Source organism: Chlamydotis macqueenii, chromosome 12 (genome assembly GCF_036417535.1).
Source record: "Chlamydotis macqueenii isolate bChlMac1 chromosome 12, bChlMac1.mat, whole genome shotgun sequence".
Lineage (NCBI taxonomy): Eukaryota > Metazoa > Chordata > Aves > Otidiformes > Otididae > Chlamydotis > Chlamydotis macqueenii.
Genome location: NC_141567.1, coordinates 17,879,283 through 17,903,991, shown reverse-complemented (window position 1 = coordinate 17,903,991; position 24,709 = coordinate 17,879,283). Strand labels below are relative to the sequence as shown.

The 24,709-nt window shown below is 38.7% G+C and overlaps 1 protein-coding gene across 1 annotated transcript in view; it reads left to right on the top strand.

Annotated features, from left to right (window-relative positions):
* The window catches only part of TMEM266 (transmembrane protein 266), an 87,411-nt gene that overhangs the window by 31,380 nt on the left and 31,322 nt on the right, over nucleotides 1-24,709 (top strand). Inside the window, exons 5-7 of the mRNA XM_086756979.1 lie at nucleotides 9,049-9,203; nucleotides 14,739-14,812; nucleotides 24,536-24,592. Of these exons, the coding sequence (XP_086613105.1) occupies nucleotides 9,049-9,203; nucleotides 14,739-14,812; nucleotides 24,536-24,592 (286 nt within the window). The remainder of the gene's footprint in view (nucleotides 1-9,048; nucleotides 9,204-14,738; nucleotides 14,813-24,535; nucleotides 24,593-24,709) is intronic.

Below are 24,709 nucleotides of genomic sequence, written 5' to 3'. Positions count from 1 at the left end.
AAGTAAAATACTCTCCCTGTACCACCTGGGGAGAGTATTGCTTGCTTGGGAATATGTCTGGGTTTATGAATGTGATGTAGTTTCTTTCTCATGACCTTGTTAGATGTGACTGGCTTCTTTCTACCTGAGTAAGAAGGAGATAGGATGGGTCAGATCAGTTTGGTACAGCAACTGCCAGCTACATCGCTCATGTATGATGAGAGTGATGTGGGAAGGGCAGCACAGGAAGTGGCAGAAAACGTCGAAGTCCCTATAGTTTCTGCCAGTATTCGTAACTGTGAAGCTCTGTTACCCCAATGCTTCCATACAGTTTGGAGGTGGAAATACTAGAAGATACTGCCAGTGCCAGAGAGTACTAAAAGGTGACGTAGGACTCATCTTCCTCTCCAATTGTTACCTTCTGTATACTTTTTCCCTGAGAATTTCAGGGAAGGTGTGAACCTGTAAGACCTGCGTATATTTTGTGTGGCTCTGTTGCTCTAGATCCGTAGCTGATCAAGGCAAGCTGTCGTTGTTCTAACTGCAGGGCTCTGCAGCAGGAAGGTTGGGCCCATCCCTGTGCTTGCAAAATGCGGGCTCGCTGTTAGAAGCTGATCTGTCCAGACCTTGTGGTTTTCAACATAATTGTCCACAATCCCTAGTTCACAATGTGGGTTGTCAAACTTCATCAGTTGAATGAGTGGGCAATAAAGGAGTCTTCTGATTTAATGGTTTGGTTGTGTGCACCCCGAAGTTTTCCTCTAACTTTCCTTCTTCAAGGCCAGAAGGTGTTCAGGGTCTGAGCACAAGTGTAAATTTAACCTGGCTGCTAACTAAGGGAGCTTTTTGTTTCATATGAGAGAATGTTTCTCTCAATAAACCCAGTATTAATAGGCAACCAGGAACAGGCGGCTCATAGCTCAGCCCTCTCTATGTGCTTGAAAACTCTCAGATATCATCAGACTAGCTACCCCTCCCACAAGAAATGAAAAAAAAAAAAAACAAAAGGAAAAGCAAAAAGAAAGGAAAATTATGGTCTGTCTTTTGTTAGACCATATGTAAACTGTCATTCCCATGGCTTTAAAGAGACTGGAATGAAAATCTTGTTTTGTGCAGTTTGATGGATCTTTGCTCTGTCATATCAAATGCTCAGGGCAGTCAGTTCCCATTTGTCAGTGTTGTTGAAGGAATTTTGTGGGCAGTTTGAGCTGGTTTTCTCAGAAATTTAGTTTACGATGCCGCTTCTTGTGCTAAGCAACAAAGACAGCACTGCAGATTAGACAGTGCATGAAGCCTGTCCCTGAAGTACACTTGTAAGTAGTGAAAGGGTAATCAGGCAAGAAAAACCTGTGTGCTCTCCCAGAAACTCTCAAAGAAAACACAAAAGATACTGTCTTCTAATGTGGGTTGAGCAAAAATTCTTTTCAGTCTGTAGATTCCTCAAACAGGGAAAGTACAAAGATTTACATGATGGAAGTTGGTTAAGTTGAATGAAATCTGCATAGCAAATATTCTCACTCATTAGAAATCCTGTGGTGGGCTGGCATTGCTTTCTTTGCCCTGAAGAGGACTAAGGTGCCTGTGGCCTCTGCGTGTGGGATAGGAGAGATTCCTGCGGCTGGCTTATTTCCTAGCTGTGGTGAGCCTGGTGCTAATAGAGCTGTGGGTCTCACTCTTCAGAAAAAAAAGAAATTTTCTGATAAATGCCAACAACATGTAACTAAAACATTTTGAGTTTTATGTGACAATAGCAATCTCTATTTATAAAGGTGTATCTCTTCCGCCCTATGTAGCACTGTGAAGAAATAGCTTGGTTCTCAGAACCAATATGAGTGTGATGTTCATTACTTATTAGTCTCACTGATCTGCCCTGCAGTTAGCTTGTTAGACTCATCCTTAGGTATCGCTGCTGTGCACTGTACTCCATGCTTAGACATTGCAGAAATGATCGAGGTGTAGGCTGGAGACATGTATATGAGAAATCAACTTATTAAAAAAAAATCTGCCTTGGACATCAAGGAGTACACATGGTGTATACTTCTAACATATCTGTAACAGATAAGGTGATACTTGTGTACAAAAAGCAGCAGCAAAGTCGACAATTTTCTTCATGCCTGTGAATTTATCAGAGAGGTTGTGTCTGCATGGAACTCAGTTTACGTGAAAAGAATGTGCAAACATTTCTTTAAGGAGAGTACTCACCCTGAAAGCTAAGGAGATTTTAATATGTTAACATATGCCACTCTTAATTTCTTTTTTTCCAATCAAATATTCTGTTTTCCAAAAATTCCTTTCTCTTTCAATTTTTGCATCAATGACTAATAAAAATGATGTGGAATAGCTGGAAAATTGACAACATGCAGAAAGTGATACATACATGCTAAAGACAAGCGACGACAGGGCAAAGCTCTGTTTCTTGTGTTTTCCTTAAGTTCCAATTAGGGGATATAATTCATAATCAATTCTAAAAGAATTTACAGATAGTTGCATGACAGACTGTGTATTTTGTGAATATGCAGTTAGGCAGTGAGCCTGGCTCTCCATAAAGATCTGTGTTTAATGCGAGTGGGAAGCAAGGGGAGAGATACACACCAGCTTTAAATTATTTGTTGTATTTGTTTTAGATTGCAGGTCTTGAATTTTTATATGTTAAATAAATTTGAAAAAAGAAGGTGCTTTCCAGTAGTGTGTTTTACGTCAACAGCTGTAAAGGTTGGGAGTTCATACAGTTAATGTGACTCACTTGACATTAGCTGTAAATAGTCATGCCGTTGTAATTTAATCATTTATGATCATAGCCTTAGATTTGTTTGGTCACAGCTAGAAAGTGCAATAAACAGGAGGAATATCTGAAAAAAGAAAACTATAGGAAGAGAACGAGCTATAAGGGAAAACCAAAATTAACCAGATAAGAGATGTACAGAGATTCAGAAGTTAACACAGGAAAGAATTGTGAGCTTTTGATATTAAATTGGTTGCAAGACTTCACTGATGAATGAATTCACCCATCCTGGGAGAAAGGGATGTCTATTCCTTCAGTCTGTCTTCTGTAATTGCATCAAGTGGATGCCATTATTTCTGATTTTCATATTCATCTTTCAGTTTTTATTTTGATCTCTTCGAGGTATTTTACTTGTGTTTTCTGCGAAGCTTAAAGGTACTTTAACTAAAAGAACTCAAATGGACCAAATTCTCCCATTTTTCTTGTTTTCTGCTGTTCTTGTCTTTATCTGGCAGCATAAATTTAAAAAAAAGTCCCTTTTCTGAAAAAATCTGGGCACCTTATGAAGATCCTGGAGCACACCATGTTCATACATGGTGAATAATGAGGTTCAAGCTTGACATAAGGGGCAAAGGTTTGAAGGACAGAACTATTTCATGTAATGAGCAAGCTCCTTGTATTTACAAAAGTTATTTTAAATTTCTTTTTAGCTGCCAGCCACTGTCTGAATCTAGAAGGATGGTGCAAAATCTTAACAGCAAAATACAGTGAATGAGACTGTAGTGCTGATCTGTTCTTTGTGCAGTACTGTATCACTGCTACTCTCTGTGCTCTGGTCCAAAACGAAGACCTGCACTGCAGTAGAAAACGAGCATTCAGCACGACAGAACCTGTGAGGTGACCAGCTCTTCACTACAGAATACATGAAATTTTTGGCATGTGTTCTCACAGGGATATTCAGTGATTTAGAAACTTCTTTTTCTGTACAGATCCTTTTAAGGGTTTATCTTAGTAAATGTTTTCCAGAATAGCTTACTTCTGGTTTGTCCTAACACCTGAATTCTTTGAGTGTGTCCCTCTAATGTCTTGTATCAGCAACATCAATTGGTAGAGGGACCACTACTATAAGTAAAACAAATAATTAATTTTCTAGCTCAGTGATTTTTAGACTACTTTGGTTTGTGGATCTTTCTATATTTTTCCAACTTGCTTTTCCTAGGTACTTTTTGTGCATAGAATCATAGAATGGTTAGAGTTGAAAGGGACCTTCAAGGGTTATCTAGTCCAACCCCCCTGCAAGGAGCAGGGACATCCCCAACTAGATCAGGTTGCTCAGAGCCTCATCCAGCCTGGCCTTGAATGTTTCTACAGTCCACTACCTGCAAAGCTCTTTATTGGAGAGTGGAAATTACATGGGTCTAATTTATGTGGTTTAACACTGGAATTAGTTGTCTAAGTTGGAGAAAACATGGCTTGGTGCAAAAATTGAAAGATGGATAAGCAATAGGACAAAGGAGAAATGTGGAAAAGAGGAATATTAGTCTGGAAGAAGAGTCCATGAAAAGGTCAGCTAAAGGCTGAGCAGCAGTCTGAAAGCACATCAGATATTAGGATTTGTTAGGAAAGGAGTAGAGAATAAAAGAGAGGCCAATGTCCTGCCTCTCTGTATATCCAAGCTTGGCCCATGTTTTGAACATCAGTGTAGTTCTGGTCCCTGTCAAAAAGGATATGGTAGATAGAAAAGAATTGGAAAAGATTCAAAGCAAAACATTGATCAAAGTGATAGGACTTTCACTAGAGATGGCTATGTAAGCTAGGCTTGTCAATCTGGAAAAGAGAAGGCTGACAGGATCTTTGCTTGAGATTACAAAATCTGTGACACAGAGGTTAAAATAAGGTTTGACACCCCCCTCCCGCCACCTCCCAATACAGGTGCTGGGGTACATGTACCTTACTTATCTTGAGACACCTGCTCATGGCCACTATTGGAGACAGGATACCAAGCACTTGTTCTGAGCTAGTATGGCTGTTCTTATGTTTCTTAAAGGTTGGTTTTGAGCTTGATGTTAATATTTCGCTGAAGACTTCAACAAAAAAAAAGGAAGTCTAATAAGCAGCTTTCTAATAAGGAGAGTTATATACCAGGTGTGTTATACACCTATAAAGAAGGCACAAATGATTCTAGAAAGCAGAAACTACTTCAAACAGAGCTAGGAAGCATTCGTGTGATTAAACCTATTCCAAAATATTGTGTACCGCTCTAGTTGTCTGTATACACATGCAGAAGGGATTACTGGAACAGTTATAGATACTGAGTGTCTGCTTTACGAAAAGCATGGGCTTTAATTAAATTAAATGAGGGGATGCCAGTGCTGTGTATGAATGCATCGTGGACAAAACGCCAGCAAGGGAAAATAACTAGTCAAGCTAAAGAGAAAATATGTATGAACTGGCCACATGTGAGTTGAGGCACAAAACTGGGGGAATCTTTCTTGCCATTGGAGTAACAGAGTTTTGCAGCACTCTTCCAGGAAATGTAGTGGGGTTAGAAATAGTAAACTTTCAGGGGAAAAAAAAAGGATGAGGGTGCTCTCAGTAGTTAAACTTCTGTAGTCAAACTAAGCACGTAGGAGAAGACCAGGAAAGGGATGCAGAGCTCTATCTGTTCCTTGGAGTTGCTCAAGGCCTCCAGCTGCTACCTGTAGCCTGCTGTGAGGGTCTGCTGTCTCTGTTGTCTCAGCCAGATTTTGTATTGTTGTTTAGCCTTTCTGTGTTTCTGTCACTTCCTGACCATGGTCTTTCTGTTCCCTCAGTGTTTGGATCTAATCCATCCTTCTGTTTTCTGATCTTAGCCATCTTGTGAGATGCAAACACTTGCTCTTTAGCCAAAGAAAAATAAAAGGCAGGGTGAGGTATAATGCAGATTTTGGGATATTTGTTTGCAAGACTACAAAATAGAAACAGTAACAGCTGTTAACAGCTTGAACATATTGTTTGTAGTGGTTCCTTACCAAATAAATATGTTAAACCTTTCCCAGTTTTGCCTTATGTTCTTTTTTCCAAGCTGTTTATTAATAAAACTAGCAATGATGATGACAGATTGGTTTTCTACAGAGCCATGTGTGAAAGTATCTTTAAAAAGAATTACCCTGGTAAAATACCACTAAATTTATTTTAATGTCTCATAACGAAACTTTACAGACCTGTATCACCATCAACCAACAAATTCCGATGCTAGTACATTTATTTACTTCATCCAGGCATTGTAAGAAAGGTAAATAATATTCCTGTTGTATAGATGGAGTAACTGAGGTACCTAACGAACCTATCTGGAGCCATGCAGTGAAATTGTCCTAAGTCTTATTTTACTTGTTGTCTGAACAAAATAGGCACTTTTTTTTTTTTTGGTCTGGAGTGAGGGGGAAAAGTTGTTTTGTTTTATATTATTAATATGTAATCTCTTCATAAATTTATGAGCTATGTAAGTTAACTTTTATTTTTTTGAATGCCAGATTTCTCAGCTGTGGAATGAATGAGCTGTTACACATCAGCAGGGAAAGATACTATTCTACTAAGATTACAGGGTTGAAGGAGATGAGGGGATATGTGTATTAGGAGTTGGTGTGGTTAGCATGTCGATAGATTTATCTAAAATATATTCCTGGCTCCATTATAGTTCCTTCATTATTTATATCCATCCTTTACAAGAGGTAAGAAGTGAAAAAAAAGAAACCAAAGACCAAAAAGCACAACCCAAGGCAAGATGAGGACTGCTATACAGGAGTGTAGAAGTAGCAGGGAATAAGCTAGCTAAGCAGCACCCAGGAGGGAAAGCATCCAGTGCTCCTTTTAGAGCACAATGTGATTGTTAAAGTGAGTGGATTCAGAGGACTTGGAGAAGGTCTGGGAAGAAGTCTTCTAGACAGTGATGTGAAGGTGCTAATCACTGTCCATTCACAGGACAAGTGATGAACAAAGGCATCTTAGTGTAGTAAATTAAGATATGAAACTGGAGGTGGTTTTTTCAGTGCTTTAATTTTAAACACTTGTGTCTTTGAAATTAGTTTATGTATTTCATGAGTTACATATAGGTGTAAACATGCAGATGATCTGCACTTGACCTCTTAAGTTGATTGCTTTTCAACTTGGAAACTGATAGTTTAGTTCAGAAGCTTTTTGGAATCGGTGGAATATTAGTACTGCACAGACAGAATAACTCAATATTCTTTAGCATCTTGTAAGCAATGATTAGCTTGAATAACGATTATCATGGCTGTATGTAATGTGTCCTGAGTATCATAGTTGCTTTATTCTTACTGGTATATTTGAAAACCTCGAGTACAGAGAGCTTTTGAAGGCATGTACTTAGGCCCTCTGCTGATCATTCTGGGAATAGAAAAGAGGGAAAACTGCCCTGCAATCTTAAAATACTGAACAAACGGATCTTGTTGGAAAAGGGAAGGTAAATGTAGAAGAGAACAGAACTAAAACCTATTCTATTTAAATAGGGCCATCCCCTAGCATTATTTTTAGAAATACCTTAAAAAAAACTCAAACTCCAAAGTAACAGTTGCAGTAAATACAAATTATCCCGTTTTGAGATTATGTAAAACAAAATCCATTAAAAGATCAAGTTTGCAGAAAGGAGCTATCCCAGTGCCTTTTTTTCCTTATGTTTTAAAAACACCTATTTAAAATCCAGTGCATCCTGTATTCGGGCTAGAACCATAACAAAATTAAACTAAAGGCAAGTTCCTGATAATAACACTTGTCAAATCTTTGAAGTTTGAAGAGTCAGTTGAGGAGGTCTTTTACGGTCAGGTAATCAGGCAATCTGAGTACAAGTATTTAGTTGATATACTTAATTCTAAGAAGCTACTTGAAAGTGTCAAGTCTCTGAGCACTATTTAGCATCACTTTTTCCCTCATTTTTGAGTGTGGTTAAGTCAGGGAATGTTTCTCAATGTTTTTCCAAGTGTTTGATTATAAAATGAGTTACTGAGATTGATCAGTATCATATCTTCTTGTGTACCACTGATTTCTGTGTATTGATATTTTGGTTCAGACTGTGATTACTGCACCACGCTTCTGTATGCTTGGACATTCTTAAACTATTAAATAAATCATGTCACCTCTTTATTATCTAATGTGTGTTTACAGTGGTTTGAAAATATGAAGTGTCAGGCAAGCATCAGAACTTTCAGAGGTGGGCTGGTACAAGAACGTTACAAAACACTGTGATGAGAAATTATCTAATACTATATCAAAGTGAAACTATGGGGGGATTTTTAGGAGACAAAAAGTATCAGGATGGCCTTTATGCTTCTGAAGTCCATACTAATTTTATTCCTATTATAAATATTTTCAAAATTCAAAAAAAGATTTTTTTAAGAACCCATTTGAAAATGTGTATCTGCATTACCACAATACCAGTGCAACATTTACTGATTCATCAGCGTCTTTCCAGAGTTCTGGTCCTTGTAGCCTCCTCACAGCTTCCTTCATCTTACCTAAACCTTCCTTTTCCTCCAAAACAAAGTAACCTCATGTAAACTAGGTTTGGGAGCAGTCCCTGGTGTATGCTGTCCCCAAAACTGTGCTGCCTCAAACTCTGGGAAGTCCTTTTTGGCCTGGTCCACAAACAGATTGATGAGAGTCAGACAGACAGACAAGCTAGACAGCCTTGGCCAGTTGCTTGACACTGTGCCAGGCTGTGTGTATTTGCTAGCGTAGGTGTAGCTATGGAGTCACTGAGCTTATTCTTCAGTGTTTTCCAGATTCCTACTGCTCTTTTCCATGATCTCATGAACTGATTGTTGCAAACCAAATTTGGCAGCTCTTGTCTGTTTTGTCTCATACTGAAACAGGGATAAAGGTGCACAACTATAAAATTTAATAGCAGAAAAATTCTTAAAAAAACATTATTATTTTCTAACTTCATAGCAGAGTCCTGCTATGCCTTGGTACTCACAGATAAGTGAACACAGTATGTATGTCAAAATAAAAACACATGAAAATGGTAAGACAGAAAGAAAGTAGAAAAGTATGTATGATAATTAGGGTTGAGTTACTCACACATTGGAATACGCTGGAAGGCACTTGAATACTGGTGCACTCCAGAAGGTTGGAGAGACACACCAGATCCCCAGGGTGAAGTTTTTTGTGCAGTGCTTTTCTTGGTAAAGAAACCAATAAAAGTGAGTCTTCCGAAGTCTTTGTACATTATTGTTGAGTGTATCCATAACAGCAGAACTTGTCATTTTGAGCTCACTCCTCTTTAGCTCTCTTCCTTTTTCACTTCTTCTTCTTTTCTTTTCTTGTTTTTCCTCTTAATTTTATTTCCTTAGATCTAACTGGCTAAAACCGTGCTGTGGGAGACGAGCAGCTGTGTGGCAGGTATTTTTGCTCAGTGCAAGTCTCAACAGTTTCCTGGTAGCCTGTGTAGTATTGGTGGTGATTCTTCTGACTCTGGAACTCCTAATAGATATAAAGCTTCTCCAGTGTGAGTAGGAGGATTATTATTATTTTTAAAAAATTTTTATGAAATAAAGGCTTAACTTGCTGGGAGGTTTTTAAAGGGGGGAGGATGGTGGGGACTATTTTTCCTACCATTTAAATGATTACTAGGCTAGGTAAGAAATACATTTTTGTGGAACCTTGGTATAGTGAAGTCAATATCTTCCTCATTTTGCTGACCAAATTTGGTATAGGACAATTTTTCAAAGGATACAAGCAGAGTCTACATGCAGAGATCCACACATTTTGTCATTAGTACTTGGAAAAGGTCTGTCCTTTGCAGATACACTCCATATACACAGAAGAAAGATAATTTGTGTGTCATTAATCTCTGATACTTTTCACATGCAAGTGGATAGACAGAAGCGATGAATTTGCTAGGGTATTTGGTGCTCTCTCTATTACTAATTTACTTCTACTCAGGTGAGTAGGAATTGAAATTATGAATTTCTATCTTGTAATACACTGAAATGATACTACTTTGCTAATAAACTGGGAGTCAAACATTACTTTAAATGGAGTTTTGCATTATCTGAATTCACTCTACGCAGGTTCCACAATGGAAGTTTTATTGCTGCTGTTTTGCTTCCTAATTAATCTTTTTTTTTTCCTTTTTTGCTGCTCTTTCTCTCCATTTCCCTCCCCTCCTTTTTTTTTTTTTTTTTTTTTTTGCTTTTGTGACGCAAAGCTAACATGAACACACCAGCCACATTTTTCCCTATGCTAAATATTGAAGAGCAGCCTCTAGCATCTCCATGGAATCTCACATATGTTGAAATGGCAGTGATGGGATTCAGACAATCCCATAAATGCAAGAATACATAGCATGAAAGAGTCATGGTCTGGTACCTTCTATGGCAACTTTAAACAGAGGAAACAAACTTCTTATTTAGTTGAAGTCCTTTTATTTTTTGTGATTTGTCAATTAATATTAGTGGAGTTAGATTTCACTGTAAAGATTTAGGTATTGCAATTGTATTGAGGTTACTTTAGGAGACTTTTTATTTATCATCGCAGCCATTTTATAAACCCTAGAAGATGAATAAATGACTACGCTGTGTTTCTGCACCGTTGCCCATCATTTACAGCCACCTCTTTGTACTGCATGCACTGTTCTGAACATGGCCACTCTGTTACAGTTGTTATTTTCTGTAGTTGCTGGTGAGTCACCATTTTGGATGAGGAAGCCCAGAATTTGGACAAGTTTACTGCCTTCAAAAAAAGTCAGGAATGTTAATTAGGAGTGTAAGTCCTTAAAAATTGAATGAGGAAGAAGCTTTCAACAGTATGTACTGAGGTGCCACATCTTTCTGGGTTTTTTTTAGAGAAATGTCACTTCCTGTAAAGCCAAAGAGTGTAAAAACAGTTTCTATTGATTTCTTTTAGACTTTTAACACAGTTTTGGAGACTCTCCTCTGGAAGCACCTGCTTTCTTACCATTTACTTTCTGTAGAAGGCTTTATTTTAGGGATCATTCCTCCTCTATGTGTCTAGTGCATTTAATACTCTTAAAAGCTCTGCAGTTTACACCTTGTGCACGACCTATAGGTATTCGGTCAAGCCAGGTGATTTCACTGTTCAGAGGCTCCCCTGCTGTATGGTTTTTCTCAGCACTTGAGGAAGGACCCATTCCACTGTGTTGCTACTTTGCATTTTAACTAATGGATGAACCCATCAGGCTTCTTGCCTTCGTTAAGTTGAATACCTGCTATTTTGTTTTAAATCAGATAAAGGCTACCTTGGTGGGGCTGATTAAGTATTGCAGTTGTGTCATATGAGAAATGTGTCACTTACCTGAAGATTTTAAAAAGCCATTAAGCCATAATTACATTTTTCAAAAATGTAATGACAGTTTTAAATTATTCCTTATTCTATATGAAATCAGCCAACGCATTAGGATATGTTACAGCGCATCACTGCCAATTTTCTTCATAATAACAACTGCTAATCCACATTATAGGCTGTAATTACTTAGGAAGCCTCAATCTTTTTTTTTTTTTTTTTTTTTTTAAACTGATGCTTTCTTTGGCTGTGGCATTTTGAGAGCATCATTTTCCTCTCATACTTTTGGTACAGCCTTTGGTTGCACTGTGCACCTCTCCCATACACAAAACTCAGTGGAGACCACATTTGCAAATGTGTAGGTCACACACATGAAAAGGACAGAGACCTTTTAGGGTATTTTAGCACAAAGCATATTCATGCCGGAATTAGAAACCCCAGAAAGCAGGGAACATATAAGAAGTCTTTTATTATAGGTTCTCTGTTCTGTAATCAGCTTCTTTAGTCCTGTCTTCAAAGCTCTTCACATGCATTAAAAAAATAACATCTCAGTACCTTGTGGTCTGCATTTTGCAAATGCAGAAAGAGATGTGTATTAAGTCACTTGCACCCCATTTGAAAAAAAAAAAAAAAGAGTCATGGCAGGTTCCAACCCCTACTCCTCAGAAATATTGTCCCTTCCCTGTCCTTGGTAGTTTTAGGGGAAAGCAACTCAGGAAATAATCTTAGTATTGCCCTCTGTCTGCAATCCACTGCAGCAGGTGTGTCTGTAACAGGCATCAGGCGTTTCGGAAAAGTGTGAGGCTGAAAAGCTCCACCTCTATCCATTTGGTTGCTGGATCGGGCTCTGTGTGAGTACGTGCATAGCTGTTCAAAGAAAACGCACATTGCGATGCCGTTCAATAAGAATGGGCTCAGGGCTTGCCCAGACCACTGTGTCTGTTCCTTGCAGAAGCAGTGTAGTTTGTGTCTGCCCGGAAATCATAATCAAGAACAACATCCACTGAAAGCAAGCGCTGGTAGTACAAGCTTCTGTAATGACCACTCAGGGTTTGTCATCCCTCCTTCATCCCTGCACTCCTGGATACACATTTTGAGACGTGAAAAGGAGAGGAGATAGACTGAGGTTGGCTAAACTCTACATTTTATACTGAACCGTCATCTTCATGACTAAAAAACATCTGGTTTTGCATTCACATTTTGCATGATTTCCCATAGAACCAGACAAGCAAAATGTGAAATAAAGCAGAACGTTTTGGCTTTTAGCTACAATTTGGGAAAAAAAAGACTACAAGTTCAACAAATGTGAAATTCTGTTCCAGCTAAATGTAGAAGCTGAAAGGCTTAGGTGCTTTGCCTCAAATAGATGTATCTGAACCACCACAGAGCAGGGATGAGCACCTCTTGGTGAAGACCCTTCTCATATTTTTGTAGTTTTTCACTGCATTTTAGAAAGGGAGTATTTTAGAAGAGGCAAACATCCAGATTCAGTATATGGGCTAGTGATTCAGCTCTTGTACAAAAGCTTCTTGCTTGGAGGGCTTTTTCAAATTTACCGTTTCACTGGAAATTTAATTGCATGCTGTCTGGCAGCTTGTCCAGCACTCTGCTACAGTTAGTGCGGCGTGAGAAATTGATTTTCTTTCCAAATTCGTGGTTGCTATATCTTTTTTGTCCACTAAGGGGCAGCTGGAGCCTTGTATGTCAATCGACGGCTGTTTAAAAAATAGCTTACAAATGGTTTCCATTTCTTGTTCTTTATGCCACACTATAAAGCCAGTGTCTTGGGAAAGTTAAATATTTTATATTTTGCCCATTTGTCTCATCTTTAAGTAGTTCCTCTGTTGCACCATGGCAAACTGTCTCTCAGCAAGCCCCAGATGAGCCTCAGCTGTGAGAGTTCCAGTGGTAGTCCATACTAACAGTTTTCTTTGTATCCTGATTTCTTCCTACATTCCTTCCCTCCCCTTCCCATTTTAATCAGTTTTGATTTGAAAATAAAATGCTTTGTTTAGTGCATGCCCCTATATGTTCTTGGGACTTCGTTAATTCTGCCAGTCTTGCATGTCTATGCAGACAGTCATCAATTGTCTTATACTTTGTGGTATTTCTTTGAAACAGACTATTTTAATCTGTCTGCTCTCGGGATGGTAGACTCACAAATACCCTGAAGCGAAGAGAGAATTTTTTCTTTTCATTCCCTTCCGAACTTGAGAGCATGTGACCCCCAGAGTAGGAGTTGCCAGCAGTTCAGATACCTGACCCTTTCAGCCTTCTGCTTTGTTTTTTCAGCCATGAAGGGAACTTTGATCAGAGAATTTCAGTTGAACTTGCTTATTAAGGAATCCTCCAGATTTCAAGAGATTCATTTAAGCCCATAAAGGCAACCCATATCATAGAGCTTCTTATGTAGTCTTGCAGCAAACTCATTTGTCTGAGTTTATTTCATTTTACTTACAAGCAAAATAAGTCAAATCAAATGAAGGCCTGATTTAATGCCGGTGAGTGTCTGTGCAAGGTTTTAGTACTCTGTAAAATCATACTTTTGATGAGTTCAGATAAGTTCTCCTGAGTGTTTCTGCTAGTCAGTTCCTGAAAGGACTTTTGTTCAAAGTAATTCCACTTTGAAAGTGGAGTAACTGCCTCAACAATCTGCATGCATAAAGAGTACCTGTATGGGAAATTAGTGTGTAGAATCCAGAGTTTCATAAATTACCATTTTCACTTACCCTTTATGGAATTCTTTTCATGGAGGAGTTTGAAATTAAGTGAACATAAGTGATTTTAATGGTCACTGTCTTTCTGAGAAAGAGTGCTTACAAAGAAAATTGTGTGTCTTAACCAATTACTTAAGCTGGAATTTTATTTAATTTGCTGTGACTTTATTGAGTGTTCTTATAGATACTTGCTTAAAGACAAAGCTGTCCATATGACACCCAGGTTTCCTGGAATAGACCGTACAAAAATAGTCACATTATGTTTGTTGTACAAATTAGAATTGCTGATACTTCACAGACTCCCTAAAGTTAATATATTAAGATTTGATCTTATTAACAATTAACAACGACATTGGTTCTTTCCGTTGCTTCTCTCACTTTGGTTTTCCTAGAGTCAAACTTGACTCTGAGAGGAATGGAATCCCGAGCCAGTCATGACTGTTCATGCCACATCGGGAGAGCTGTACAAAATGCTGCCTACCTAGGCTGTGTATTTAGATGATAGAAATGTATTTTGAAGCCCAATTTGAGCAGTAGCTTTTAACCACCCATTCCAGACAATTACTGATCTTCTGAGCTGCGTTGTTGGGACTGAATACAAGGATTAATGTGGGAATAGTAGAGCATTCTGTTTCCTTACAGAATTCTAACTCTGGGTTTTTAGGTATACAGGACTTAGTCACACATCTTGCACTAACGCAGTGCATGAAGTAGGAGCATGGAGCAGTGCCAGAGCATCAAAGACGTAAAATGCATGTGTCATTTCTTAGCACCGTTCTTATCTGTAAAAGCTCCAATGAACAGCTGCTGCAGCTGCTAACCCACTGGCCTGAATTAGGGTGAGCAACTGACAGGGCTGGAGTTCCATGGCCTGTTACATCCCATCCACTTTCTGCTACTTCCATTACAAAATTTAAGAAAGCAAGTTTCACCATATGTAAGTTGTAGCAGTACTAGTTATGTTCAATGTAAGTTGCATTCTGCTACTATAATGATGCTTCATTGTATTGTGTTAATTGCAGTTTCAAGTGCTTCACAGTTTGCAGGAGTAATTCACTGGATCAGCCTAGTCATCCTGTCTGTTTTCTTTTCAGAGGTATGTATATTCAAAGTCTTTCCCCACATACAGAACTGCAAAGTATTTTTATGCTGTCACTGGAATTAGCAAGAATTTAACAGTAATTTGACTGTGAATAAATGTAGCATAGTGTACTTTAACAAAAAAAAAAAAAAATATTAACAGTTGCTGCTCCTACTCCACAAACTAAAAGATCTTGTTTAGATTAGTCCTCTTTGTCAGTTGCGTAGAATTGGCAGGGAAACATGGAAGATACTGTCTTAAAAATTATAATTTGAAAACCACAAAAAGAAATAATCATCTCTGAATCACTACAGACACAGGACAGGACTAGTTTCATCCATTTGTTCTTACAGAAATCTTATCGGTTCCTCTGGGTGTAAGGTATAGGAATAAGATACATTCTTCAGGAGTAAAGATCCACAGGGTTTTTATAAAAAGCTCTGTTTTAAGAATGGAATTATCGCCTCTCACAATTTATGTAGGTAGTTTAGATGTTCTAGGTTGCTGCATAAGGATGCAGGAAGAGAATGAAACAAATGGTGAATTTCTTTGCAAAAATTTGTATGAATGTATGCATTGGAAAAAGCTGTAGTCATAATATAACAAATGACCAAAATGGGATAATTTGTTAGAATTTTAAACTTTATTTCAAAAATAAGTCATTGGTATTGAGACATTTAGACTACTCCCGAAATATCCCAAAATATTTTTAAGGCTATTTTTCCAGGTCAAGAAAAAAAAAAAAAAAGTTTTTTAAGTTGGAAGACAGCTTGGACTTAAATATTTAAAAATATTTTTTCTAGTTCCATAGGAGAAAATATTATCATCCAAACAGATGTTAAAGTCTTCACTCTGTGGTAAATTTAGGTGAAAGTTACCAAAAAAAAAGGAGCTGTGGTATCTGCAGATGATTTGATAGATCACTTGTGTTTGAATTCATACTTAGCATGTTATACCACTGCTTATTTCGACGGTTCTGTTAATAAAATAAACTTATTTACGTATATCACTTTGTATTTCTACTTGTAACAGGAATTTTCTAGCTGGTGTTGCCAGACTGTCAGCGGGTACTTTCTGAAAGGATTCCTTGGTAACAGGCAGAGTTCTCAAGGCTGGTTTACATCCTGGCTTTCTGGTGCTGCAGTTAAACAAATAGATATGATTATTTTCCCCATCCTTTGACAGTGATTGTGGGTTGTAGGATACATGTAAACTGACTGAAAAAAAAAAATCTCTAAACAATTAAAAAATTTGCGGAGTCTTTCCTTTGTGAATTGCACGTCCTAATTCTCAAAGACTCAGGTTTGCTAGATGGAGTCTGCTCCCTATAAAGTACTTTACTCTTTCCCCCGGAGTCTTTCTTCAGTGGGAATTAGCACCCTGAAGCTTCCCAACAGGACCAGCTTGTAACTCTGCTGCTAGCAGCATGGCTGCACATACACGCTCACCTGATCTTCATTGCTTTCTGGAGCTTGTTTCAGGAAAAACTTCTCCTGTGATCCTCTATTTCCTTCTGCTGGGGTGTAGTCCCAAGTTCTGTTTTCATTCACTTGTGCTGCCAACCACTCTTCTCAAACCTTGATGCAGTGCCTTGCTCCTGTATCCCTTCCATAGTTCAGTTCATACTCTGACGGTGGTTGGTTGGTTGGTTATGGCAGTGCAGACAGATCCTCAAGGCCAGTACTCATCTGATTCAAGGAAGAAAGTAGTTGTTTTAGTTCTACTGAGACAGAGTACCCACTAAGTGGATGAACTGGTTCAGAAGTGTGTTGCAGGAAAACAATAACAGAACTACTTAACAGAGCCAAAACTTGTTGTCTGACTCACCATCCTCATTTTGGATCTGTGTTAACTTTTCTCCTCTCTGTATTAGGTATTTGGAATTGCTTTTGTTTGTCTATTTGCTGTTCTCATTTTTCATAAACCTCTTACCACTGACTTTATTATCTATTTCTGTCTTCCAAAGCATCTGCCTTCACCTATTTGATTATGGTTTGAATTTACGCCAGAGAAAAATGAGGCTACAAAGGCAGCTATGTGAGGTTCACAGACAAGGGTAGATTTTTGGATATCGGTTTGTTTGGCAACTCAGTCCTTGTCTGGGTTAAAGCAACAGAGGTGGCTCCACAGAGCAAATGGCTGTGCTTCAAAGAGGACAGATCTGGAAGAGAATGAAGGTGTACCTTTCCTACTGGGTTTGCTGGGATTGGCCTTGTGCCAGGTTGGTTTCATGAGCAGCAGCACATTGTTTTGTGTAACTGAGCGTTTAATTTTTTCTCATCCAAGTAAAAAACTCTGATTTTTTTCAAGAGGTTACAAAACATTGCAAAAATTGCAGATGAGAGAAATTATTTTTTTAATCCATCTTAATTTTACTTATTCTTTTGGTGCCTTCAGAGGATTTTTTGCCCTCTGCGTCTCAATACCATGAGTCAACTGTCTATGCTTGGGAATTATTTCTTGAGATGATTGTGTGTGATAGTGAGATTTTGCAGTCTTTGACTGTTCATGCCAGGATGATTTTCCAGAGATAAGCACGTTTAATTAGTTTACTTGGATATAACAGGCAGCCGCTGAGGATTGATTAGTCCTTCAGTCAGTGCCTCAGTAAGGATTCAGGGTTTCTGGTGTTCAGAAAAGGGTTGTTTCGATAGCAAGTACAGGTCCTAACTTTGAATGTTTATTGTTTATTCTGTAGTTTGGTTCACATTAGTTGTAAGCGTGGGTACATAATTCGTCAAAAGGCCTCAACTCAGAGAACAAATGATACAGAGTTGGAAAAGACTTGTTAAAAACCAGAAAACTTTCAGCACAAAATCTGGATGTTTTGGAAATACATAACTGATTAAAAGCTGGTGCTGTAAAGGCATTGCAAGTAATTAGAGTCCTATCATGTTGAGTTAAACAGGCACTGGCTTTCTACTTGGTTAAAAGGAAGGGAGCAGAAATGCCAGCAGCTGGCAAGTGCTGGCAGAACAACTGCCAACAAAATTAAGTAGCTACTCTCACAGCATATTCCTGCTCTCTCTACACTTGTGTTTTAGCCACAAGTCTTAAAGGAATTTATTGGACTCTGTTAATTTTAAATTCTCTGTCACTGTCTGTGACTTTCCAACATTAAAATACCCTTATTCAAGTGAAGCAATCATCAGCTCTTTTTGCTTTTTCCCAAGTGTTTGCACAGGATTTACTAGTGATGATGATTGTGTATGTTTGTCTCTGTTTACATACATCACTATGATTTGTCTGTGCACCAAACGTTACCCAGATGTTAAGACAGAAGAGAAGAGAAGAGAAAGATACTGGGGGGGAAACACCAGTACCAACAGCAAGGCAAGGCCGGGGTTACACCCTGTCAAGAGGGCAAATTCAGCCTTGGTAATAGTTGGCTGAGAAAAGGAAGCTGGGGAATGTCACAAATGTCTTGGTAAGTGGATTGGAGTCTGCGTGTGTTTTAATAGTCTCATCACATTGCCACAAATACTTGATTCTATAGCTGTTGTTCAGTTCTGCTTTTCCACTAAGATTGATGAGACTGTTTGTGTGCAAGAATTGAGTTCTTCGATATTAGTTGTTTGCATTGCTCTGTATGTGCTTCAGTCAGCCAAGCACTCAGGCATTCTGCTAGCTTTCAGCACTTGAGTGTTTACCTGGGAGTAACCAAGTCTTCTGATGTGCTTCAAGTTAGGCAGTCACGGAACTGCGACTTGTTTCCTGCATCTGTGTCCAAGAAACGAGTTCTCAAATTGAGTAGAGTAAGTCTGGGGCCCTAGCAGATAAATAATTCTTTTCTTTAGCTATGGCTCACAAGTGCATTTTAGATTTTCACTTTTAGGAGGAAAAAAAACCAAACACCCAAGGCTTTCCTCATTCTGTGTGTTAGAAGGAAGTGTTCATAGTAGTCTGACACTTTACTCCTTGTTAATAGCAATCCTTGGAAGGTATAAAACATTCTGTGGAAGACCCTACTATTACGGTTCTGTTAAAAAGGAAAAACTTCCCAAATGATAGAACTAAGAGAAAATAATGTCCTTCCCATAGAGATTTTTCATAGCAAATGCATAGTTTTTCATTAGACAAATTAGGTTTGTTACTTCTGTTGCATTTTTTGTGAGCTTCAAACAACTGAGCAGAAAGATAATCTATTAATTCTATAATTCTTACATAAGATGAGGCTTCTTTTCTGGATGTTTGCTTTCATTCCATGTACATATAACTTTTCTCATGGTGCATAAATGCACTACATCGCAGGCTTGTGTGTGTTTTGATTTTTAAGCAGGTTGATTAGGGGAGATCTAAGAACAAAGATATGGTTTTTTTTATGCTAATATTATTTATAAAGGTAAACGTAAGCTTCCTTCTTTGCTGGTGTGTAAAATTTAAATATTTAGTATACTGTGAAATTTCTTTTCTAGCCACTTTTCTTGCTTCACAAAAAGTAGTTACCAGGGAAAATGGTTTTGTAGAGGTCTAGGAATTCAGCTAGACACCTTCTTGAAATGCCAGTCTGCCCATTTCATTTCCAAGAATATACCTGGTTTACATGGTGTGCTCTATAAATGCTTCATCTGTGCTTTCATCTCTTGATAGTGATAGTCCAGCACCTTCTACATGGTGCATTTCAAAGATAAGAGCGCTGGTGTAATCATGCCCAGAGGGAACTTCTGATGCAGGGTTGCTTAACACCAGTTTTCTATGCAATCTGCATTTACTTTGTGGTAGTATACTGTGTCACTAGTAAGCCAATTCTATTCTGGAAAAGCCCTTTAAAATCTATGCAGAGTTGTCAGTTTAAAATTAATTATTTTTCTTCATATTCTAAGAACAACTATAATGGAAGAACTTAAGAACAACTACACCTGCAGTGTTTATACAAAGGTGCGTTTGGATACTGTATTAGTGGTAGTCAGTGAAGAAGAATGTATTGCATTCATGTCTATTAGTGTCACCAGGCTTTTGCAGTTAATTATTTCTGTGTGACCACATGTGCTAATAGAGCCACAGCACTTACAGAGCACAGTGCAGGGGGGTGAGTGCTTTGTACTGGGTAATATGTGAGGTGAGGTCAGTAGTTACACGTTTCCTTTCAGAGCCTTGATTGAAGAGAAACCATGTGAGGAGGATGCCTGTGCACTGGGATCAGAAGGATGGCTCGGTTTAAAGATGCTAACATGTTCCTCCATGCCCTGGTGACCTGGGGATAGTGTGCATCAGAACAGCTAAGGCAGTATCTCAGGACAAGCACACCAGAAGATGGCAAAAGAAGCTTCTTTTAAGTAGTGAATGAGCTAAGGCCTCTGTGGAGTGACCCAAACAGAGAGGTCATAAATTACACGTTGCATACAAGATGTCCTTTCTGGGAAAGATTTCAGTAAATATTTGGTCTTATGAGATATATCCAGAAGGCAGAAGCTTAATCTTGAGAGTTTCTGCACAAGCCAGAGGAAAAGACTCTCTATAACAGATAGATGAGTTTTGTGGCAGTAGAAGGAAGGAAGGGCTTTTCTAGAGACACCCTGTCCACCCCACTCCATCTTGTCCCTCTCTTGTACGATCAGTTCCCCATCTCAAAATGCAGAGTTGCTCTCCTTTGCTGTTAGCTAAACCTGGTGGGCCAGCTCTGCCTCTGGTGCTGCCTCTTTTTGATTTCTTTACACTATGGATGAGTTTGGCACAGTAAGTCACTGAGCAGTAAATTGTCTATTAACTGTGCAAGCAAAAGTGTATTTAAAATGACCTAATGTACACTGCAGTCAGCTGACAAATGTAGCTAGCTCATGCAGATTGTGGGAATTCACACGGCTGGCTCAGCAAAGGACTTGGCCAGATTTCCTCACAAAATTAGAGAGAAAGCCTGCAGCATCACACAGTTCTTCATAAACTTCACTGCAGGCAGTTAATGTTGTGCAAAAAACTGTGTCACCAAAGGACACTGTCAACTTCAGAATTATATTTCTGTCCGAAAAATGATTTAAGAGTTTACTTTTATCTGGATTTACTCCAACTTTAAAGAAGCTAACAGAGTTGTTCAGTCATTTCCCTTTTATTAGTGCACTGGACAAACTTTTATGTAATAATTTAGCTTTTCTCAGAAAACAAAAAATATGTTTCTAGTACAACTAAAAAAATGTTAAGTACCTTCTAATTGAAAGATTTCTAGTCAAGAAATGTTAAAGCGTTATTTTTCAAGTAAAAAAAAACCCAAGCTGGCAGTGGCCTTTAACAGAATAGTGCTTACACTGATATTTAATGTTTGCTTTCACATCAGTGCCCAAAAATGCAGAATGCCTGGAGTGTAATGCAAAACTGTGTGTGTGCATTTGCTGCAGTGCTGAAAAGTGCCTGTACATCAGTAGGAAACAGCAGTGCTGCTCCATTTTTTCCCTATTTCTTGTAGATTCTTGTGTCTACAAATGGTACTGAGTTGTAACTACCATTTATGTTATGTCTGTGATGAATGTTACAGTTGCAATTCTCTTTTAATTAATATGCATTTTTCAGTTTGGTCCATGTACAATGCGTAGGAAGTCTCCTGGTTTATTAATTTCTGTCTCTGTTTTTTTCAGATTCTGTTGGAGGTTCTCATTTTTTAAGAGAAAGTACACAATCAAATGCAATATATATTTGTTTGAAAGATATATTTGATTGTTTAGGAAAATTACTAAAATGTTGTTTATAAGTAACACCAATGCTTTCATTTCAGTCAAAGTATTTGTTATATTGAACAGTCAGGGAGACTTGCCCAGTGAAGCCCAAATTTGCTTGGTTCAGGCTGCTCTGGGTAAGAGTTACGGCAGCAGCAGTGGCTATGATCTTGTGCTTTGCACAGAGGGAGAGTAGAGAAGGCTAAACCTAGTTTGGATATTTGCCACTGGTGAAGACTGACCAGTGGGCAGTAAGCAGGTGGCACCGCTGTCTCCAGATGTGTGCAGCCTGTGACTCATGGTACTTTCTTGGGGTGCCCAGGAAAAGCTGCCTCACATGGCTTTTGTCACTTCGGTAGTGATGTGGGGTTTTTTAAGAGTGACAACACTGATGCGTAGCTTTAAGACCTTCCCTACAGAACAAATGTTTTTAAAGCTTAACCCTCAGTGGTGCCCAGGTTCTGAAAAGTGCATCTCAGATAGGGAGCTGGGTTCATTCCGCCCTCGCATCTCTCTTCCTTTAGTGTGTCTGCTCTAGCTGAGAGCAGAGATGCTAATCACCAAGGCAGGAAAAGGAGGAGGAGGAGACCTATCCTTTAGAGGTAGCACCAACAATCACTACTGCATTAAGTGTCTGCCAAGGAGACTTCCAGTCACTGCTGACTTGTGCTGATTCACACTAGCGGACTGAAAATGAAAACATTTCTGCTAGCTTCCAGCCCTTGGAACTGCTCAGATCCATTAATATGACAGTAGCACATTTTGATTTAAACACTGCAGTGAAAAATTAAAAAGGCAGAAAGGAAAATCCTTTTTTATGTTCCCTCAACAGCCCTATGTTAAATCATATTTAGGGTGGTGAGACAGTGTTTCTATTTTCTTTGTGCAGATGTGCCTTATTATGTCAGTGAAAATACCTTTGTACACACCTGTCCAAAGGAAGAAAGATTTTCACCATCAGTTACTCTAAATGTGTTAGGTGTTCAGCTATCCTTTAGTTAGTTCCTCATTGACCTAGCGTTTTGTAAATACTGCCTGAGCATAGGAGAAAATGAGCCAGATTTCACTGTGCTGTCAACAGGGTTGCCGTAGGAAGGGTAGCATCCGAGGCTTTAAAGAAGGCGCTGCTTTTCCTCATGTGTTTCCCAATGGTTACCTGCTGTGGAACTTGCTGTGGTGGACTTGAAGTTGACTTACATAGCTGTAACTATGGGCTCATGAGTAACTTGTACTTAAGCATTTTGTGCAACTTCTCAATGGGGAGTGAGGGAGGTGCTTAAAGAAGACCTGAGATGCTTTTGTCTAAAAGTATTCTGCTCAGGGCATGAGATGAGGCTGCAGGAGTGTCCCGTTTGCGCAGTAGCATGTGTTCTTACTTACACCTTGTGCTTACATCACATCATATGGGTGAATCTGAAGGGATTCAGATTCACCCTTTCTGAAGGGTGAATCTAAGGGATTTGAGGAGCTGCTGTTGTGCATCTCTTCCTCCACGTATAAACCTTGAGCATATAGAATGATAAGGAAATGGCTGTGAATAGCCGTGTTCCTATGCTGTGTTTGTAAAATAATTTGGAAGTAAAATGTTCTTTTTAAGAGTATATACCAGCAGCAGTACCAGTTCTTAGTATCTATGTAGAGTCTCATAATTCTTTGTAGAGGAAGGAGAGCGCTGCATTTTCTCTTCTGGCTAGCAACTCCCTTTTGCAGCCAGACTTGGCCAGTGCTTCAGATACGCCATTTCTGAGTAAGCGTTGGCTGGTTCACTTTCCTGCTCGTTGGTGGTATGAGGCTGGGCTCTGAAAGCATCATATCTCCCTCAGTGATGTCTCCCTCTGCAAAACAGGATTAAGTCCAGTTACCCAGGTTTGGAGTGCCAGTTCAGAGCTCAGCACAGTCATCCCAGGCCAAGTGAGGAATTGGGCTTATGGGGTTTGGCAAAACCATGCATAGGAGCAGTACTTGAAAAATCCAGTATTCTTCTGCAATTAGTTAGTGCTGGTATGTTTGGCATAAATTCAAAGTTGGTTGAGATTTAATGTGTTTGTATTTGTAATGAAGAGGAGATACGTATATTCAGCACCGTCACTTTTTTCTGCACCATTCTTGGTGTGATCACCTCTCGCACGTAGGCCTGCCGAGCTCTCTGTCGTTAGTACTGTTCTTTAATGGAGAAAGTAGCATTTTGATCTTCTTTGCAAGCCACACAGCGGCAGTTAGACTCTTCATGTCTGTAGTGTCTGTCAAAATCTGACCATGATGTTGCTATTGGCAGAAAACATCCCTACCAGTTACACTTTTATGTGAATTCAATTTCAATCATTAGTTGTCTGATTGATTTTTTTTGTTTGTTTGTTTTTATTGCATCTTCTGAAAGCCAAGTTAAAAATTAGGAAAGATGCCATTGGATTTTTTTAATGGGAATTCACCATTGGTTCATTCTATGTTCTTTCTTTATTTCTCTTTTCTAGCTACTGATGCTACTTATATCTGTTTTGCTTAATAGAGGAGGATCGCAGAGATATTTTTGTCCCTTATCCTATGACTTTCTGGGATTTTATAATAAGACAACAGCCCTGTACCTCGAAAGGGGGAGGATAAGAGCCTCTAGTCTTCAGATGGATGAAATGTCAGTATCTTTAGGCATCAGGAAGGAGCAGTGCCTGTTTTCTTAGAAAATAGCACTGGCATATCAAAGATGGCAAGAAAAGAGAATCTTTCCCCATTCAAAATGAGGGGGCCCCACAGTGGATCCTATATAGGCTTGGGCCAGAGGGGTGGGGTGGGGAGGGCTGGAAATCAAGAACTCACAAGTCTAAAAGAGAAGTCTTAGGAGGATGGAAAGCGTGATGAACATTTGAACTTGGAACTTGTTTATGGAAGTTTCACTGAGTCAACACAGTGGTTGCAAAGCAATACCTGCTTTTATAATATAGAAGTGTAGCTATTTACTGATCCTCATTATTATTCAGAAGAAATGCATAATGCTTAAATAAGACAAAAAATTATCCCCTAAATAGATAAAGGACTACATTTTCATTTAAAATTATAATAACATTAATCTTTTTTTTTTTCCCCTAATCTATTTTACTAGACTATTTTGAGGATTGTGGTCCTTGGCATATGGGATTACATTGAAAACAAAATAGAGGTAAGCACTCCTACTCTTCCTATTATTTTTGCAGCAAGCACAGCAAAAATATTAAGAACTGCTTTGGGTGGCTTTGTAATAGATCTGATGCAATACAGGATCTTTTAACTCAAGTAA